The 21486-nt window shown below is 37.8% G+C and overlaps 1 protein-coding gene across 1 annotated transcript in view; it reads right to left on the bottom strand.

The window, feature by feature from the left end:
- Positions 1 to 21486, bottom strand: part of TRPM1 (transient receptor potential cation channel subfamily M member 1) — a 96565-nt gene that overhangs the window by 4340 nt on the left and 70739 nt on the right. The window contains exons 15-26 of the mRNA XM_087744334.1: positions 21040 to 21180; positions 19739 to 19768; positions 17445 to 17734; positions 16664 to 16892; positions 15019 to 15141; positions 14545 to 14676; positions 12359 to 12487; positions 10811 to 11062; positions 9944 to 10118; positions 4813 to 4957; positions 2441 to 2640; positions 1135 to 1267 (exon numbers count right to left, since the gene is read on the bottom strand). Coding sequence (XP_087600460.1) covers positions 1135 to 1267; positions 2441 to 2640; positions 4813 to 4957; positions 9944 to 10118; positions 10811 to 11062; positions 12359 to 12487; positions 14545 to 14676; positions 15019 to 15141; positions 16664 to 16892; positions 17445 to 17734; positions 19739 to 19768; positions 21040 to 21180 — 1979 coding nt within the window. The remainder of the gene's footprint in view (positions 1 to 1134; positions 1268 to 2440; positions 2641 to 4812; positions 4958 to 9943; positions 10119 to 10810; positions 11063 to 12358; positions 12488 to 14544; positions 14677 to 15018; positions 15142 to 16663; positions 16893 to 17444; positions 17735 to 19738; positions 19769 to 21039; positions 21181 to 21486) is intronic.

Genomic DNA, 21486 nt, shown 5'->3' with positions numbered 1-21486 from the left:
AATCTGCTTTGTGGCCATAGACCATAGTGAATCAGTGAGGCTTACCAGCCCTGCTTTATTCTCTGCCACAATACCTAGGATTTTGACAAATTGCCATGGATAAATAGTGCAATAGAGACTACTCAAATACATGTAGCAGATTTCATTTACTTTTCTATTCTCAAACTTCACATATAATAATGCAAGATGTTCGAGGCCTCCCTTCAAGAGAAAGATATTTATCCATTAAAGAATTATATGGCTCACAGAGCTACCTCATAACAAATGTTAAAAGGAAGATAGATAGATAGACAGATACAGAGTAGTTCATCATCAAAATACTGTGAGGCAGATTAAGGTGAAAGAGTGTTTAAACTGTGGATTATTTTCACTACAGGAAGAATTTTTCATCATTTCAAAAGGAAGTGACAAAAGATCCCATCCTTTGACTTACTTAGAACTACTAACAGAATAGACAAAGCCTTTGGGAACAGTCCTGCCAAGTGACCTGGTAAAAAAGTGCTGCTGCCATTATCATTGTGTGCTTACACAGCAATATGCAAACATTACCTAGTCCTCAGAATAGCTTAATGATTTACATGTGAATATTCCCTGTCTTTTAAATGGGGAAGTTCATACTGAAAAGCTAAATACCTTGTTCAAAGCTTCCAAGAGAATCTGTGGCAGAGATTAAAATTCAGCAGTTGTGAGTGCTGGACCCTAGTGTAAACCATAGGTCCAAGGGAAGAATCCTCAGTGCTTTTGCCATTAAGCTCCAACATGTTTCTTATGGTTGGATGAGCTGTTGGAAGCTCAACAAGTAGTAATTTGTTCAAACTGATAAAAAGCATAACTGTGATCTTCAGATGCATGACAGGGAAAAAAAAATCACCATGAACAAAAATGTTCTTATACCAAAGCTACCCAAAACAGCAGCTTTAGTGATGTACCAGTAGGAACAATAAAAAGCTTGCTCTTGTGAGAGATGCACCTGCACAGATATTTACTCAGGATTCAGATCAGTTTCTGAACTGGTGGTGGTTTTCTTCAAGATCTAAATCTTTTGTACTTTAACTCAACTTTGGTTATAATGAGACACAAAAAAGCAAATATTGTTCCAGATAAGTGGCATGGTTTTTTTCTTATAATAGGTACCTTTCAGAGGTAACTCTGATGCGTTCATCATTAGATGATTGCTGCTCATCCTCTTTTTCCTGGAAGTATTCTTCTACACACTGCTCTTCAAACTCATACAGGTTTTTTAGCTCTTCATCATTCAGAAATAACTCTGTGCAAAACAGAAAAACAAAATATGAGTTTCCTTTTTCTAAACTTCTGGCAGTCAATTTAAATCCAGTTTAGCGGATTTTTTTGGACATATGGATACTGCAGATTCTACTCCTGCACTAAATGAACAAGATGATTTTGCAAATAGGGAATGAGCACTTAGCCAAAGACGGCCACAGCCCTGAAGGCAATGTAATGCATTATGACTATCATCTGCTTTTATGCCCACCCACTGGGGGCTATATTTTCTCAATGACCTTTGCACTTTTTAACAGCAGTGCTACGCATTGAACAAACTGACTAGATTTTACAGGATAATGACTAGGGCAATCTCTGCCCGTCTGACTGTTCCTTCATTCAAATATTGTTCTTAAAAGGATGCCAGTTATAGGCAACAGACAATCTAATGTAACAGATTATTTCCTAGACATTCTTTGGATAAGAGCTTCAAAAATTTATAATTATGTAAGGAAAATCCAAGGCAAATATAAGCTTTCGGGAACATTTCATCCTTTATTTGAATTTGTCTCTTTGTATTTGGAGGGAGTGTTACATTTACTTTTTTCCCTTTTTTTTCTTTTTTAACTCAGAAGCATATAGTGCAGAAATAGAAGTACTGACAAAGCATGTTTCTTGTGAAATGTAGAAACACAGGGATAATTGTGAGCATCTGATTATTTCAGTGAGGCATATAATGAAAATAATAATCAACAATTACAGAGTATGTTGGGAGAAGAATCCTCACAATTCCCCTGTGAAATGACAGATAAATCACTAACATGGAGAAATGAAAGTGGGAATACTCTTAGACACAGATTGCTCACAATCATAGAGCTGACACTACAGATGACATTTAAAACTGTGATCCCTTCTTCTCAATTTCCTATTCGCCCTTCCAAACATATGGACTTCACTAGAACTTGGTAAAACTGGATTAAGTAGATGCCATGTCACTGTTTTAAGAAAGCATGTTAAAGTCTTCATTAGCAGCACAACATTGCATATTCTCAGGAGTCCGCAATGCTCAAAAGCTGTTAACTTGATATAAATTTTGTCCCATACTGTCTTCTGCAGATACACTTGACCATGAACAAAATAGTTCAGTATTGGAAAAGCTGTTGCTTTCTGCTAATATGGTGCAAAGAGCTCAATTTAGAGAAGATTTCTTGCATACTCAGTCCCCTGTCACGTTCATCCTGGTCTCCTTCACCCTTCTTGCAGCAACAGCAGATTCGCTTGATGATTATGTAGATGTGGCTGAAGATAATCATTGGCGGTGGGAGGACAGGTCTGTCATGGAACGTCATGATCAGCTGGTACCGCTGGAACTTCCAGACTTGGTTGGATATTGATTTTACCTCAAAGAAGGTATTGCTGAAAGGGAACATAGGTACAGTTTCTATTAGACCCCTACGTTTACTTATCATTGAGCAAGTACTATGTTGAAAAAAGCAGCAGCTAAATAACAACATGAGGCCACATGACTTGCTTCGTTCAGCTCTTTGTTGATGCTGCTGAACTTGCTGAACTGATTAACTTGAACTCATGATTTCACCACTCCTTTTGAGGGTAGCAAAGCAGACGGTGCTCTGCATCCCTTATGCACCACCCAGAACAGTCCTCCTCTTAGACTATTTGTTCCTACTGTATAAAGTCCTTTAGGTGTTAGTGAAAAGAAACTTGCGCAATTTATGAAACACATTGTTGGTATTTTGGGGCTTGGTTATAAAGTATTTCTTTTAACGCATGCCAGTATTTGATATTACACAAAGTATTAAATCCATGAAAGGTATTTTGTATGCTAAACCCAGAAGTGTCACATGGTTTGCCTTTAATATGCTAATCAGCTTGACCTACATAGAAGACTTTCCAAGTTTTCACAAAATGTCCTAAATTCAAACTGTATTCACTCAAACTTCTGACTTGAAAACATGGTGCATATTCTTGTAAAGGAATTTGTTCTTGGAAGCCATGGCCTCATCGTTTCTAAACCAAAATGAGGTGTGTTATAAAGATGTTTTATTTTGTAATTCAGTAGATATGAAAGAGTATAAGTGATAGTGCTCAATCCAGAGATAACAGTAGTCAAGGTTATGAAATACCAACTATGAGAAAGCAGACTTGATGTTCTGTCTTAGATAAAGCTTTTCAAGCTATTTTGAAGTATGCTCAGACAGCTCACTCCACTTCAATGATGATGATATACTGGCACTTCGTTTTTTATATTTTCTGTCCACTTCTTTTCTAACTTTCTGTGTTTTGAATATCTACATTCACAAAACCAGTTAAAACATCTCTTTGAAACCAGAGAATTCTTGAGTACATATAGCTTTTGGTTTCTTTTGACTAAGTATACATGAAATTATTTTCCAATGATAAATGACAATCTGCCTGCATTCTGCGTCTCCTGCATAGCAGAAACTCCCCAGCTAGATCTCACCCCCTTGCAACCATGCTGGGATGGCAGGAGTTAGCAGCATGACCTAATTCCCAAACTGCTGATTCCGTGGTCCTTCAGCCAATAATAGCTACCATTGTATCTTCCCCTTTTCCCTAGCGATGTGACTGGCATTTGAGCACTTTAAAATTCATGACCTTTTAAGCTACATACATCAAATGAAAGACAGACTTTGTGAGCTGTAGATTTCTGGGCACACGATGAACTAGTTTTGTGGTTGTGACACCAGCTACCTATGCCAACAAGCCCTCCCACACTACATGTTTATGGGCATCAAAAATGGATCACCTGCTTTTCTCAAGTGGTGTGTTCGGAAAGTCTTAATAGCAAGTAGATATTTCTTTTTTTTTTTTTTTTTTTTAACCCCGAGGTCATGACAGGAAAAGCATGCAACATAACTGTGGGTAGAAAGAACAAGCAGCAGAAATTTATTTAGTTTTACTCCAGAGAAGTCTAAACATAGATTTGTGGAATAACATTAAGAATGGGCATAGTGCACGTTGCTTGGACTAGCCACAGATCTTGGCAACATGTAGCCATCCTTTCTCTTGGTTCAAGGCAATACAGACATACAGACTGCTCTTCTGGGTCATATAAGAACTCTGCAGGGCCCTAATTTCTTCTTAATTAGAAGCAAAACAAGAAGAAAAAAGAAAGAGAAGCCAGATGATGTAGTGATAGTGGAAACACCTCCTGCTTTTGGTGTTCAGATTTTCATTCTGAAGTTCTATCGCAGAATCATGTTTGCTAGTGGTTACATGGGCTTCCATCATCATGTAGCAGCTTTCATGGATTCTGGTTTTTGTCTTTCCAGAGCAATCTTGAGGCCTGTCGCTATCCGCTAAATGGTAATTGGAAGTAGCCAGATTCTCTCATATGCATTACTGCAATTGCTGGCAAATTCAAAGCAACCGTTCCTCCACTCTTTCCCAGTGTATACACTATTCCAAGTATTTGCTAGTCATGTTCATACAGTAATTAGGTTCTGAGTGCAAGTGCAAACCCTTGCAAAATCAGTTGATGGGCTCTCACAGAAACTTTTATCTCGGCAATAAGAAAGTAAAGATAGTGCATGATCATTTACATACTTGAAGACAGCAATCAGCAGGTTTACCAACAGGATATTTGCTACCAAGAGGTAACAGGCCATAATAGCAGGAGTGAGCCAGGCCCCTGGTATACATGGAGGGAGGCGTTTACCATCATCATCATAAAGATTGTCCCCACAAGGAGCTGAAGAAAAAACAGGAAAGGTATTTTTCACAAATTGCCCAATACTTAAAAACATTATTCACATTTATTTAACAATGACATGTGCATAAAATTTACCAAGCTAAACAAATTTTGTCAGTTTATTTCCAGTAGCAAGTACGTATAATTTCCACTTCAAGTTCTGATTCTAACTAAGCATACAAAAATAATTTCCCATAATAGTGAACAGAGAGGCAGCTCAGAGTTTACTGTAGTGGGGGTTTTTCTTCAAATTCATATGGATTTGCTTTTTCTTCATAGTAATAGTCTAGGACAAGATCTTAATGTGCCCACGTACATATTAATAGTGGATTTAAAAAAATTCTCCAACCAAACTTACGTGCATACCTTGCCAAAGATATAAAAGGATTTACTTAGTGGTCCCAGATTGCTGAGCATAAATTAAACCTTTATCAGGGCCCTGAGGTGTACTAAAGAGGCCTTAATGATCCTGACCAGCTTCAACTGGGGTCTACACCTACACCCCCTATGCATACCTGTCCCTGCCTGAGCTATGTCAGGTGTGCAGGTCTCAGCCCCGCCTCCTGAATGGACCTTGAACCTGCGTTTGTCCCCTGAATGGACCCTTCTTCTGTCTCTGGCCCTGTCTCCTTTTGCCCCTGGCTGGACTCCCTAGATCAACCCTGGACTATTATTTGTCCTGTCTGGGGCTGTGAATGTTACCAGCAGATGGCCCTGCTGCCACTTCTGGGCCAATTTCTGTTTCCCTTATTTTTCACAATATTCTAAATTTTAGATAAAAATTTAAACCAAAGAGATAAAATTATAAAATGAAAATGGTAGTAACAGCAAAACACACTGGTGAGAATGAGACAAAAATTGAGAATATTGATCAAACGGATATAAAATAATTGCCTGAAGTAATCCTAAGAATACAGAGGTTGTCTTGGGGTAAGAGCTGTCTTGGAGTTGGGTATATGCAGCGTTTGTTCTGTCTTTAAGTGCAGCGTCAGCATATCTGATTTCGAACATAAGGCTAGCTTGTGGAACCATTTAGTAGCAGGTAAAGTGTTTATCAACCACAGGTTCTTTAGCTGAAATCTTGGTAAATACTAAATCCAACAATGAGTTCATTACAATTTAGTTTACATGAATAGATAAACCTGTATTTTTAAGCATTTTGCAAAAAACCCAATGCTTCAACCTCACCTGAAAAATACTTCAAATTATTTGAAAACAGACTAATCTTATTTACTGTGGACTGAAAGAGATATTTATACTATGATTAATAAAATATATTTTACTTGGTTTTCAAACAGCAAACCTACGTTCTTCCTTTTTATCATAAAGAAAGTATAACAGGAAAGTCAAGTGAATCATAATATTCACATGGACCAATGAAAGTACTGCCAAAGAAACACTAACATTGTATCTAGGTAATCAAAGAGAATTAGTTATACTGTGACACTCATGCATCATAATTTTAAAAAAGAATTATTTTACTGTGAATGCACTAGAAACAAGTCATAGCAACCACATAACCTCAGTTAAAACTTCTGATCTGCAATCTGTATTAAAATAAAATATTTTTCCTCTGCTTATTTTCAAATGAAACTAATACAGTAGCAAAACAAGATTCACACATGAATATTGGATGAGCCCTATAATTAAAATGTCACTATCTAGTGAAGAAAAAGATTAATGAACATATTCAGCTAAATGTGATAATCAGCTCTCCACAAAGACTTACGATTAATTTCCATGGCATAGACTGAACAGCATTCCAAAGGAACGAAATAGAAAAGGAGGCAGGGAGAGAAAGAAAGAAAACAATAGAATAATACAGAAGAAAAAAAAAAAAAGATGATTGAAAATACAGTTTTGCTGCCAAGAAAAGATAACCAACTCAAATGTCAGAACAGTAGAGGCATAGGCTTAGAAATGATGTCTTTGTTAAAAATGCATTGCATTCTGCAATTTCCTTTTCATGTTCTTTTCCCCAAATGTTATATATGGCAGCGAATTCATGATATTAATAATAAATCACAAAATGCTTCTGGCAGATGATCACTTAAACATACACGATATTTCAGGCAAGTAAACAAAACTGGTGGTCACTACGAACACAAAACAAGTCAAAATTATCACACAAAATCACTCTTTTAGCTATTATGGAAACATGGAAACATTTCCTCCTTTTTTTCCTCTTTTTTTTTTTTTTTTTTTTTTTTTTAAGAACCACCCTGGCTTTGAGTCTGCCAGCTGTTTCTATTGAATAGCTATGTTTCCATCAATAGTCATGATACTGATGTTATTACAGTGTACAATATCATTAAAGTCCACTTTGACTACTGGTATGGATACTTGCTTGCCAACCCCTAAATGGTGATTGTAAGAAAAATCACACTATTGAAAGAAACTCAGCCAGGCTTCTCTATTGTTTAAGAACATGTTGCTGTTGAGTACTAGATGCCACTAACTTCTTGCTCATGGACATCTATATGGAATGAACCAAACGAGCATCCTGGGTTGCATTAGGAGAAGTGTTGCCAGCAAGTTAAGGGAGGTAATTATTCACCTCTACTCAGCTCTGGTGAAACCACATCTGGACTTGTGTGTCTAGTTCTGGGCTCCCCCATAGAAATCAGACATGGACATACTGGAAAGACTCCAGTAAAGGGCCACAAAGATTATTAAGGTGACTGGAGCATCTTACAAATGAAGGAAGGCTGAGAGAGCTAGGATAATTTAGCTTGGAGAAGAGAAGGGTCAAGGGATATCTTACCAATGTTATAAATACCTGATGGTGGGTGGGAGTAAAGAAGACAGAGCCAGACTCTTCTCAGTGGTATCCAGTGAAAGGAGAAGAGGCAGTGGGCAAAGACAGAAATATGGGAAATTCCATTTAAACCAGGTTGTCCAGAGAGGTTGCACAGTCTTCATCCTTCACAATATTAAAAACCTGACTGGCCAGTCCCTGAGCAACCTGCTCTAATTTACCCTGCTGTGAGCAGGGAAGTTTGACTAGATGATCTCCAAAGGTGCCTTCCAACCTCAGCAATTCTGTGATTTGTGATCATCTTCTTTAGGTGACATCCTATCCTCAGCAAAGCTACTCACAAAAGTCCAACTACTTTCTTTCAGATGGAAAATTTGATGTAATAATTTTTCCATAAATTGTTTACACTCATGGATCTTAGCAAAACTACGCATAAGCACTTGACACAGAGTCAGGTCAGACTGCCCACAGCAATCACTCCCCATGACTTCTGAAGATGCTTTTGTGGTGTGTTTACAGAGAACCACAGAAAGATCAGAGTGAAAATTTCTTATTGAAAGCTAAAAAGGTCTTCAGAAGTCAGTCCATAGACTTCTAGACATAAGAAACTTACAGAATGATGATGCAGTCTAGTTGCACCAGTAGAACTCCTTGTGTAGCCACTTTTACTTCAATATTAAAACAGTAACAAAACCACACATTTCCAAGTTAGCTTATGTTTAAGCTACTGACACAGCAAAGCTTCTGACCTGAGGTTAGTGGAGCAAGTAGCTGGACTGAACTTGTGTAACTGGAGAGCCTGAACTTTTTTTCCCCAAAATCTTTCACACTGCTGAAGAAAGATTTCTAATTCAAAGGATGCTGAGTATATAACTGAGAAATGACTGGAAGCATGAGAGAAGTTACTTACACTAAAAAGATCAGTACTGTTGGTAAGGTCTAAGTTTTGATTTATAAAGACACCAAACCATCTACATTGGCAAATGTTCTTTGTCCAAAGTGAAGTAGGATTTGAATGCACATTATGAGCCACAAAGGTAAGGGATACCCTGTTACAGTCTATTCCTCCCCATGGGAGAATTAACCCACTTGGGAGATCCTGAGTTTATCCTGGCTCACACGTGCAGTGAAACTGCAATATCAGAAAATAAATAACTGGCTTGACCTTTTATTTGTCAAGAGTAATTTACTGTATCATAAGCTACATTAATGAGACAAGCGTTTGTAAGGAAAACGAAGATGATACGATCTTCGCAACAGCGTACACTGTTCAGAAACAGATTAATGACATTTTATTCCTTTCTAAGCAATTAAAGTACACTTTAATGACATTTGGTATAAAGGTTTCTCATGATGATGGATCTTTATGGTTTTTGAACTTAGACTTCACAGTTACTTCAGCCTTCCACTTTACTACTTGTCAATATATGCAGATGGTTGAAATAACACATACACAATGCTGAAAGAGCAGCTTATATTATTTCAGATAAAGCGCAAACTATGTGATACACACTAGAGGAGGCCAGCTACATGTTTGACTGTACAAATTTCAAATATTAACACAAAACTAGCAGTAACATGACAGTTTGCATCTTCTCTAAAATGCTGACAGTTATTTTTTAAAACTGTGCAGCTTTTATATAAGAAAGGCTATTTCCACACCCAGAGCTAATCAAGCAGAGTTTTCCTTTTTTGCTTTGTTCTTCCACAGGTGTAGAAAAGAAGAACATGAGTGATTTATGAAATGGAAATGTTTCTGGAAAGTAGATAGATGTATCAATGGGAGTATTAGCTCATTGCCTGTGCTGTGAGTTGGATATGAAAGTATATGTATATTTTCATCTCCTGTGCAAGGTATTTATTCTTTTCTTCTTCTGTTGGAACTGACTGTTAGCAAAACACTGGTTCAAAAGAACATTTCAGAATGATCTCTCTTGATCCCTGCAAGTAAACAGAACACTTAATACTGTTATACTCTTGGACAGGAGAGTATTCCAGACTATATAGCTCTCAGTGTTAATGGAATTTGAATATAAACTGAAAGACAGGACATGCAGGCGGGGAACAGAAAATTGTTCAGTCTCTGGAGTCCGTCACAAGAAAACACCAACAATAATATAATCATAAAGACAAAACGCTACTTCCAAATTAAAAACAATCATTAATTTGGATCTGATCATCTGCCTCAGAAACAGGAAACAGACTCTTACTATGAATTCTACTCTTACGGTCTATCTGGTCTGCGAACACCTCTCCATAGATCATCCAGTAGGGCATATAGAAGATGTTGCGAGCTAGTCTCCAGGAAGGCTCCTCATCTGGGTGCAGGATAGCTTGACGGGCTACTCCAAAACTCATCAGAACGACAAGCATGATGACCACAAAGTAGAGCATGTCAATCATCTGCATGGAGAGACGATACAGAGGCTATCATCACCAGGTAGTACAGTATGTCTGTTTGCCAGCATGCATGAAAGTAAACAAGAAAGTATCAAGAGAACAAACACATTCCCCTGGATAATTTTCTTGATATTATTCTTTGACTTTAACTACTGCTCATGAATTAAGCATACATAAAAATGCAGTAAAAACAGTCATTTAAAGGAATAGTAGATTTATATTTAAAAAGACCTAAAATGCTAAAATCTTTGCTATTCCTATTCTCTTTTGCATCAAGTGCACTATGCTGTGCTTTCAGCACAGACCTCTTCTGTGGTTGCAAAGAGATGATATAATTGTTGCTGTATCATCTCCTGTCCACAACTGATGGTTTTGTGGATGATCCCAGTGTATCGGCAATCTGTTATTGCTATGGCTTTGGGAGGCAGAAAGCAGGCAAAGTGAACAAGTTTCCACAGGCTGGTTTAAAAAATAAAAAAAAAAAAAAGAAAGAAAAAAGATTCCCTCTCAAATCAAGCAATTATTAGCAAGAGCACTGCATCTTGTGTGTGTGTGAGAAATTCACATGGCAACTTTTTCACAGCCTTTATTCAGAGTCCTACTCAGATGGACAACCTTTTTTTTTGAAATCAGAACTGAATGTAGTTTCCCATGAAGTTCTGAAATACATAATTTACAGCAATTTAGGCACTAACCATCTTTCCAATCATCATGACGTAAGGTCCCAGATATTTGTTCACACCAAAGATATCTAGTACTCTAATGTACCAGAAAATGATATCTACGCAGTAAATCACTCTTCCATAACCCATATAAGGCTGGTTCTGTAGGCGAAGAATTGCTCCTATCATAAATACTGAAATAGCCACCAGGTCAGTAATATTCCAGTATTCCTGGAGCCAAACTTTCACTTTTTGGCTCAGCTTGCCAGGCTCTGACATCAGAATCTGAAATAAAATAAAAAAAACAACAAAGAAATCATTAGGAAAAACTCCAAGTTACATTTTTGAAGTAATGGTCATGAAAAAAGACCAATCTTGTCACATTCAATAAGTGTCTGAGACCCCCTCCACCACCAGCAAAATTTGTCTCAAGCAGCAATATTTTTAGTTACTAGCAGGCAAAATTTCCTTTTCATAGAAACATAGAAGGTTTGTGTTGGAAGGGACCTATAAAGATCATCTAGTTCAACCATCCTGCCACAGGCAGAGACATCTTTCGCTAGATCAGGTTGCTCAAAGCCCTGTTGAACCTGACCTTGAATACTTCCAGGGATGAGGCATCCACAACTTCTCTGGGCAACCTGTTCCAGTCTCTCACCACCCTCATCATAAAAAATCTCTTCCTTATGTCCAATCCAAACCTACCTTCTTTCAGCTTAAAATGGTTGCCCCTTGTCCTGTCACTACAGGCCTTGGTAAAAAGTCTCTCTGTGTTTCGTACAAGCCCCCTTTACATATTGAAAGGCTGCAGTAAGGTCTCCCCAGAGCCTTGTCTTCTCCAGGCTGAACAACCTCAGCTCTCTCAGCCTTTCTTCATAGGAGAGCTGTTCCAGCCCTCTGATTATTTTCGTGGCCCTCCTCTGGGCCCCCTTTTCACCTTTGTTTCTATTTTGGCTTTATTAAGCCTTTTTTTGTTGTAGGTTTTAATGAATAACATTTAAATCAGGAGATCTGGCTTGCTGACTTGGCATCCATATTTATCTCCAAATACAGTTAGTATGAGATGTGGGAATTGTGAATCAGAGAGAGACAGGGTAAGTGCAAACCACACTGCAGCATGTGAATACAGCAGAAGATTTTATGCTATCTTCCTCATACAAAAGTAATGAGATTAGTCAGATAGTACTCCTGGCCAGTTCCCCCAAACGCCTCTCTGTCGGCAGTTCTCATTAAGGACTGCAGCAGTAATAAAAAGACAGTACCTACTGAGATTTCCTTCATGGGTTATCGCCCTGCCCTTCCTTGGAAATACACATAAGAGAATGACAGCATTCATTTTGACTACTGACCTCAGGGTATTTTTGCCTGACCTTTCTGCCCAATAAGAGAAGGTTTTAATGTACGGGAATGGGTTATAAATGAAATTCTCTCCAGTGATGGGCATTTTGGGACTCTGTGGATAGGAGAATCTTCTCTCTCATGTATGGCTTCTCAACCCTCTGCACAAGTCCACGCCATTATTACCTCTAAGACCGACCTTCATTTTAAGGATTATGAGATGTTGGTATGATCAGACTTTACCTCTCTTACTTTCTCTAAAGCCAACGTCACAATGTAAGAGATGACAATCCATTCCTGGACTGATGGCCACCGTTCCATCCGCACCAAGATGATATAATTAAATAGCATCAAGTAACCGAGGTATGATATCTACCAAAAAAAAAAAAAAAAAGACATCATTTATGGGCTTTAGGTGATGGATCCCAGGATCCTCCTTCCACAGTTAGGCAGTATTCAATTACTTGAGATGACTTCCACACACACAAAAAAATCAGTCTCCACTAATTTCCATTAGGAAGTTCTGGACTATTAGCATAAGTCAATAAAGCTATCACTCAGTTTTCTATAACTACTGGTGTAAAAGTCAAACTGGTGATGCTGGTGTCTCCGTGCCTCATGGCAGTCTTCTGTGACCAGCCAAACTAAAAACTTCAGAGATCTTGGAAGTCCAGAGTTAAGAAACTAAAATGGATTCAATGGCTTTGCAGAAAAAAAGGGAAACAAAGCAGTAATAAACCAGAAGACTTTCCAGGGAGAAAATGGAGTTTTCTAAAGAATGAGATATGCAATGTGAAAGGTTTACCCACTATCTCAAAACACATCTAAAGCAGAACGGGGAGGCAGGGCTGTGAACAGCACCTGCCTGGAGGGGTACGGGAAATAAAGAGCCACACAGGCCACTTGCTTTTCTCCACCCTGTAATAATGTGGTTGAGACCATCTAGGCAGAATAAACTCTTTATTTAAAGCCAGAGGCATACAGAGTTCATATATCAGTCCCTACAACACCTCTTCCTATGCTTGTTACTTAAACCCATCTGCATGAATATGAACCAAAATATCCCATGCTTGCAGATATTTTGGTTACTTTAAGTAGGCCCTAGTTTCAGGAGAAAATTTCTTGCTGAAGCCTAATTCAGTAAGAGCACAGAAGGCTGCATCACCATGTCAGAGAAGAAACACCAAACAGAAGGCAGGAATATCCTCTTAGCTGAGGGGCCTGCATAATGCATAGAAGAGAAGCCCGGCCTAATTATGACATTCATACGAACATGTATGAATGCATATACTGAGGCTATGTGTGAAAGATTCAGGTGTTGAAGACCCTTATTTGCACAGGAAAAAAGATTTTCTTCTCTGAAGGAAGTGGGCCTGCTGCAATGCCCTTCCTATAGCTGCCATGCACACCGGCAGAGACCACGGGCCTCCAGCAGCTGAAGGAATGACAGATGCTGTGGAACATATGATCCAGGCAGCTGAATTATCTCATTTGTTGAAAGAATCAAAACAACAATTCCAAAGCACTCTAAATCAGGCCCTTTGTGCCTGGGGCTTTTTTAATCTACTAAAATGTAATTCCTTTACACTGTGAAACCATGTTGAATACTTTTATTTGAAATTAAATAGGAATTTTGCTTTTAAATTATTAATACAGGCAGCAGAAAGGGATCAGTATAGTGTTTTGTGATTACAATGTGCTAAAACTAAAAACCCACATAATATTAGGACATACTAGGTATTGGAAGTCTTCAAATAAAAAAGAAACCAATATCCTTTTTACAGGGCACACACAAAATTTATGAGCAGTAGCATGAACACTTTTTCTGTTTCATTAAAACAGAGTTTAGCACCAGATAATTCTCAATGTACTAAAGAAAAAATCAGATGCTTGTCAGAAATAAATCTTTTAGTTTAGATTGGTTTTAATTATTTAAATAAGAGAAAAGTACCTATTAAGTCTTAGTGGACTGGGATCTGTGCTTCCATTTAGGTTGCACTTATCTGAGCCCAACTGTCAACAGAGCAAATAGCAAGCACTGACACTATAGCATTACTTCTTGGGTCCTAAAGTGTATTTCAATGCAGAACAGGAGCCAGAGCCTTTAGAAAGCAAGGGAATCCATCCTAGTTTGGATTGAGTGACTGGATTGTGGAGCTTGCACTGAGTTTGACATATGATTAGCCAGACAGGGCCTCCTTCAAAGTGTGTAGAGCTTTAGAGGCTTACAGCATAAGCTTCAGTTATTCATTCTGTTTCATTGTCTACGCATTTTTCTCTGAATAAAGGGAGTGCTTCACTCATCGGATTCCATGAAAGTCAGCACTATTTATTTATTAATTACTTGGTTATTATTTTTACATTGGAATCCTTTAAGTTTCACAGGTGTGAGAAAAAAAATCACTATCAGTTTAATCATCATGACTTACTGTGTAGAACCAAAATTTGACGATAGGTGCATTATAGAATTCATAGATCTTCGTTCCAATTGGAAGGCTCTTTTGTTTTTTATTTCCATTCTCTTCATCTCCTTTTCGGGAGCCTGTATCCACATTTGCATCCTGGAAGACCAAAGTTGTCAGTTTTCATCAATATAACAGAGTAAAAATAGTAGCTTTTCCTCAAGTACAGCACCAGCCAACTGTTAACTACACGATGCTTCCTCTGAGCAACAGACATCTTTTTAAAAATAGAAAAATACAAATTCCGTAAATCTGTGCAACTACACAGATAAGTGACACACCCTGAGAATCCAGCCTATACACTCCCAAAACTCTTCACTGATTTTTATCCCACAGAGGCAGTTGAGATTTTACCCTGAGTGACCTATGACATAATCAGAGAATTTAGAAAACTGAGCACTCTTGAGATATTAGAACTTCCTAATAATCTCCATTACTGACCACATTTTCGTCCTCCTTTTCTCTGCCTTCCTCATTTTCTCTTGATGTCTGGTAAGAATAATCATCGTAACTCCGAAACTCTAGGAAAAGGATGGTGGGAGGGAAGAGAATCCCCATTATAACCTGTACAACAAGAAAGAATTCAACTCAGATGGCACTATTCGTTTACATTAATAGATTTCATAACAAGGCAAATCCCATAAACAATATTTTCTTTTGTATAGTATTCAAGATACTCTGCTATCCTCAAACCTACAAAAATGAATAAGTAATACTTATGAAGCATTAGCAATAAGGTCTTGTATGGAAAGATGGCACCCTGGAAGGTTTCCCATCTCCATGAATACACTGCAATTAAGAAATTGTGCTCCAGAATTAGAGTTGTGCAGAGAAATTCCATGGAATGGACACAGTGGTGGTTGGAAGAGGGTTTCAGGTTTGTTACTAGAGTTTATAGTTACTTTAGTCACTACTATAATTAGTTTTAATAGCTAAAAAATTTGTGAAAGGTAAAAGAACCTTTGCAGATAGCACTGGGAGAGTTCTTTTACTATATGAGATTGCTGAGATACAGAAACGCAAGCATGAGGTGCCAAAGTACAGAAAAAGAGCAAAGAAAAGAATGCAGGTAATGAAACTAGAACATTAGCAGGTTGATTAATCCTTTGGGGAAAAGAAAGGAAATCAATAAACAGATTTAGAAAGCACCATGATGCAATCTGAAAGGCAGGACAATTGCCTGAAGATTTTAAACAGGTTTAAGAGGGAAACATGAGAAAGTGGAAATAAATTGAGAATGACAGAAAGAGTGAAATGTGTATGTCAGCAAGCTTGGGAGTAAGATCTAGGAAGACAGGCATGGCACTTTGTCAGTAATGGGGGATTTAAGGAAATAAGGAGGTGAGACTGAAGGTGGCATCATCATGATGGGCCTCCATACGGGTGACAGCAACTGCATAATATAACAAAGAAAGGATTATATTCACATGAAAACACATACAAGCAAACACTGCTCTGCTTCCTTAACGTTGGCTCACTCATGTTTCTCTTTTGTGCCAGCCTCCTCACATTACTCATTTTTTTTTGTAAATCCAACAATCAGGAAATATAAAAAATCAGTAAGAGAGACCATATCATCAAATCACAGCAGAGGGAAATAAAAATCACATAGTTTCACACAATGCAATTGCACAGATTTCACTCTTTTCAACACTTGAGTCTCAACTCTGTGTCTTCCAGTACAATATTAAGCAATATAAGTAGCATGTGTCCATGTCTGGTTTGTTTTCTCTCTATTCTGATTGCGTGGACCCCTAATGGAGATCTTTTTGCTTGTATCTAACTAATTTTTAATCAAAGGTGTATGTTTTCAATGAACAGATCTCATCATTCATTGAAAGCCACAACTTTGCTCTCAGATTCCAATCATGCTAAGCCTTTTATGGATTTATATTTTTCTTTGTCATGGGGTAATGTTCCTTAGATATCCTGAATTTGGAAACAAAAAAAAAAATAGCTTTAAAACAGATATGTTCTTGAAACATCTATAATTAGTAAGCCAATTTGTTCTATGCATACGCTATGTCTAATGTAGTGTTACATGCAAAAAACTGTATCTTTGAAAACAACTGCAGAACAGAAATACCTTAAGGCCTGGGTTTTTCCGCATGCGTAGTCTCCCCATCCACATATCTGTTAAGAGCATCTGGCTGCATGTGTGGGCAATGAAGTCCCTGTGTTTAGCTGCCACAGCCAATTTTAGGCAGGTAGAATTACTCCAGTTTTTCAGTTCATACGTCAGTAGTTTCATGGCAATCTGCTCATCATGTTTATAGGACTGATCCAAGAGTTCAACAGCCAGTTGGCCAAAATCTCTGGAAAATGCAAGATAAGTCCAGTGAAGTTTGATTTAGAAATGAGTGTTTGCTTGCATTTGGGGTTTTAATTCCATTCGCACGGAGTCATGTTTTTCCACAGACATGTACAATGACAAGAACAACTGAGTCTCAAGCTTTATTTGGGACAGTCTATGAAAGTTCCAAACAAATTTTTAGTGACCAGAGAGAATTAGCTTAGACCAATAACATCTTAAGGCCAGTTTAGATATATTATCAGATACCCCTTAATTTATGTGAGTAAATCCTGAAAATACCTTTGTGAAATAAAACTGGATAGTTTTACAGAGAGAGAAGCTGAAGAAAGAATGTGTTCTGTCAGAAAAAATGCAAGTCTTCTCCTCGCTAGTGTTGCCTTCAGATTCTGAGACCACATTTTGGCTTGTTTACTGTTGATAAATTGGCTCCAAATGGCATTCTGTCAACCTATGTTCTAGAAATCAATTGTACTTTACTGAAAGTAAAGCTTCTCAGCAGGTCAGACAACCTCCTGTATCAAGTAGACATGAAGTCTGCTCTGTGTCTACTAACTTTGAGTTGTTGTCTAGATCCTGAGAGATGTCGTCCACCAGCTCACTCTCAGAAGACTCATGCGCCATAGACTTGTACAGTTTACAGGCCACAAGTGCCTTGGCCATGGTTTCCTCCCCTCGCTGCCAAAGGAAGAGTGCCATCTTTTGCCGTTTCATCAGCACGGCCCATAACATCAGTTCATGAAAGGGATACTGAAAGCGGCTGACTTCTGGGTCATCCACATCAATATCGATCTCTTCCTCCTTTTTCTTCTTCTTCTTCTTCCCTTTGGTGGGAGGCTCATCATCCTGGGAAGAAAAGAAGAAAAAATGTTCCCATCAGTTTTTAACAGCTTACCTGACAATGGCACCATGCACAGAACGAGTACTGAGAGGACATATTAATAGTTAAAGTTCTAATTTGTTTTTGCTGTTTGCTACAATGAATGTCAGTAGCAATAAAACTATGAAGAACACGTGACAGAGCATGCACGGGGCTAGCACACACAGCTTAATATTTTATTCAGAGAACCATTTCTTCCATACTTAATTACAAGTCACCCATCTTGGATAAGTACAGTAGAACCCTGTTGTATTGAAGGCATCACTTTACACTGCTTTGTAAGCAGATCTCTACTGTGTGTGTAATTGCACAAGTTGATTTGCAATGAAGTAATATTTAATGAATTCCACTGCAGTGTCAATGGAGCTTTACCAAACCTGAATTCACTACGAATAGGTTCCACTGTAATTTCTCATTTGGTATGTTTGCATCTATTCCTGAAGAACAGTGCTGTTTCAAACAAAGCAGTTTTTGGACTGACATGCAGGTGGAGAGAGTGGTAACATGCAAATGGAAAAGACAGGCAGACAGCGTCTTTAAGAACAGCAAGATACTAAAGGAGTCTTCACCTTTGAATAAGCAATCTCCTCTTATGTATGCAGTGCAAACGGAAGGTATAAGTATCCCATTTCTTAAAGGGATAGGGAGGATAGGCCATTACTACAGGAACCAACATGGAAGTAACTGAAGGGAGGTAAATGAAGCAGGATCCTGAAGGGAGAAAAGCCACGATGGGGAAAATTAGGGTTTCAGTAATGTGGGAAAAACATTGCATATATAGGTGTAGACAGAGCTCATCATCATTGTAGACCTTGACTCCAATCTCAGAAGTGGATCACAAGTAAAAACAGTTACAATTCTACAAAAACTAGTTTCTGTTGAAGCAAGCTCAGCATAATGCACTATTTTTTGATAAAATATGAACTTAAATCCAAATTCAGGGTTCAAGCCTCACATCCCAGGTTTCCAAAGACGACTCTTCCGCTCAACAATTAAGTATGCATTTCTCTTCCAGCAGTTTTAAGAACTCCAAGTGGTGACCTCCATCTCTTACAGAAAATTCAGGGGTCTTTAATTGCATGCACGTGAAGAAAGTGTTGAGCATCTCTGAAGCATAGGACATAAAATCTCAAATGGAGGATCAAAAATTAGGTCCTCCTCAGACTAGGAAAATCAAATCAAAATAAAGCCCTGGGTAAGAAAGACAAAGTGCTAAGGAGTCTAAACTTCCTGTTTTAGAGCTGCTAACACTGGAGATGAAAAAAACCCGAACACTTGGAGTTGCATCAATTTACTGACCACTTCAGCAAAAGAAATGTGAATTTTTCTTTTCACCTTTTCTTTCTCTTGGAAGAAGGGAGTGGGCTACATCCACTGTCAAGTGGAGAGAACACTTCAGTTTGTGCCACAGAAAACATTTCTCACAGAAAGAAATAGCAAAAATCAAAACGTGCTTTTGGAGAAGCACTAAGCAACCTATGTGTGAGCAACGTTGATTAAAAAGGGTCACACCTCTGAGGGGATGAGCTTTTGGCCTTGAGCCATTAGAAAACAGGAAGCTGATCAGAGAGATTAAACATAACCTGGACTTTCTCTGTAGAGAAGAAAGCTGCTTCATGGTTAAAGGGGATTTGACCATAAGCAGCACTGTTGGATTACATTCTCTTTTCAATATCATTGATGTTCGCATCTGAATGATTAAATCTACAATATGTTTCAACATGGAATGTGTTATTACATTATAGTGCTAAAAACTGCCTGAAGACTATTGAGCAAAGCTTTAAGCAGCTCTCAAGACCTTACCCATAAAAAAATGTCCAAGTATTTCATAGGCTGTTTGCAAAATGGAAGATCCTGTCTAGTTGAAATTTACTTCAGCCACAGTAATACTGAAAAAGCTAAGAGCAGGAGCAGAACTGTATCAAGAAATGCTCTGATAAAACCAGTAATTTACAATAAATCCAACTTACCTCCATCCCTAGTAGTTTAAGAGCTTTTGGCTGAATATTAAAAATAGAAAAGACAATCAGTTAGACGGGAGGGAAAATTCAAAGACCAAACAATACCAAAGAAAAACACATTTTCATTTACAAATGTACGGTGTTTATTATTAAACTTACTATTCTAAATAATTGTACCAATAATGGTACAATTAATTAATCTCCCTATTAATTGCATTTGCAGGAAGGCAATGGGTTAGAAAATATTTTCCATCCTGCACTCAAGTGAAATATTTTGATTCAGATGGAAGAGTTAAATGAATCATTCACTAATACACTGCTTTGAGAATTTAAATCACCACATGGTCACAAAAGCTTGAAAAAAATAGTGCTTCTAAGCACACACAGGGTAAGGATACCCACAGGAAACTAAAAAATATAATAGATCTTCAAACCTCTCACAATTTCCCAGTAAAAAAATCCTTCTGTCCCATTGTGAAATCTCTGTTCTACATTTTATGTAAAAGGTTTATTTGTTTTTTCCATCAGATAGTACTACACTATATAGGTACTATATATATCGGCTACAGAATACTTGGGCTTTGAGTGGCCTTTGACCATTTGTGGGGCTAGTTTCCTAGTGTGTTTCTTCGTGTGGGGCTTTCTCCAATTAGGCTAGGAAGCTTCACTTGACCTTCAAAGCTAAACGAAACAAATCAATAAGCTAATGAAGAAGAATATTCTATTTGCTTAGAACAGACCTTTTAACAAAGCAAGGGCCATGCTTGATATTCTCAGGATTGGTACATGACTATGAAATGCTTTACTGAGATTGCAGTGGCTTCCGTAGGGTAAGTAAGATTTATGCTCAGAGCAGGTCTTTACAGGACTTACTGTAACAGGTTCATAGCTCTTCTGTATTCAGACTAAACTTTCTGCCCTACCCAAGTTAAGGCTACTGTTGGTTATAATTACTTGATCAATAGGCCTGGCTTGACCAATACAGTTTACAGTTACAAGGAAGCTACAGCTTCAAGTAGGAATAAGTAAATATGCAAACACCACATTTAGAAATGCTTGGATCGTAAACTACTGAAATAGGAAATTCACCTCCAGATCAACGTATTTACCACCATTTGGGTCCTCCCATCCTTTAACATAGATGTTTTACAGGTTCCTTATATAACTTCACTACCAGAGTTTCAACTTCGGTCTTGCAGCATTTCTTTAGAATTTAACATGTAGTGTGTTTCACAAAGACAAAGGAACAGAATATTACTTATTTTTTACTATCAGCACGATGGCCACATCCAGAATGAACTCATTCTTACCCTCTTTGGTCCAAATAAATTATTATAAAGAGTCCGAAAACTTTTTCGAGTATAGTTGCAGCGATAAGCTCCACCCATGAGATATTCAAGTACAAGACCAATATCTATTAGGCTGATATGATAATCTGGTGGAAGATTTCCCTGCCAAAAAATAAAAAAAAAAAACACCAAAATAAGGACTTAGGATAAGAAAACATAACATACATTAAATTGCCTAGCTAGACATACCATGTCATGTGTAAATTGGCACATGGGTATTATTTACAGCCACTGGTTTCAGTCTCTGAATATTTGTATGAAATTAATGGTAACTGATTCACATAATGAAAAATTTTTGGGGCCAGATTTTGTTTTGTTGTTGGCAGTATTTATAGTTGAGGACAAATATTAATTTGATTTACTTGTACAATATGTCAGTGTCCATAAAAATCTGAGTTGTTTGCAAGG

Source organism: Nipponia nippon, unplaced genomic scaffold (genome assembly GCF_047370975.1).
Source record: "Nipponia nippon isolate SJK-2023a ecotype South Korea unplaced genomic scaffold, ASM4737097v1 scaffold_9, whole genome shotgun sequence".
In the NCBI taxonomy this organism is placed as follows: Eukaryota; Metazoa; Chordata; class Aves; order Pelecaniformes; family Threskiornithidae; genus Nipponia; species Nipponia nippon.
Note: the sequence above shows the minus strand (reverse complement) of the source record. Positions and strands in the feature narration are given on the sequence as shown.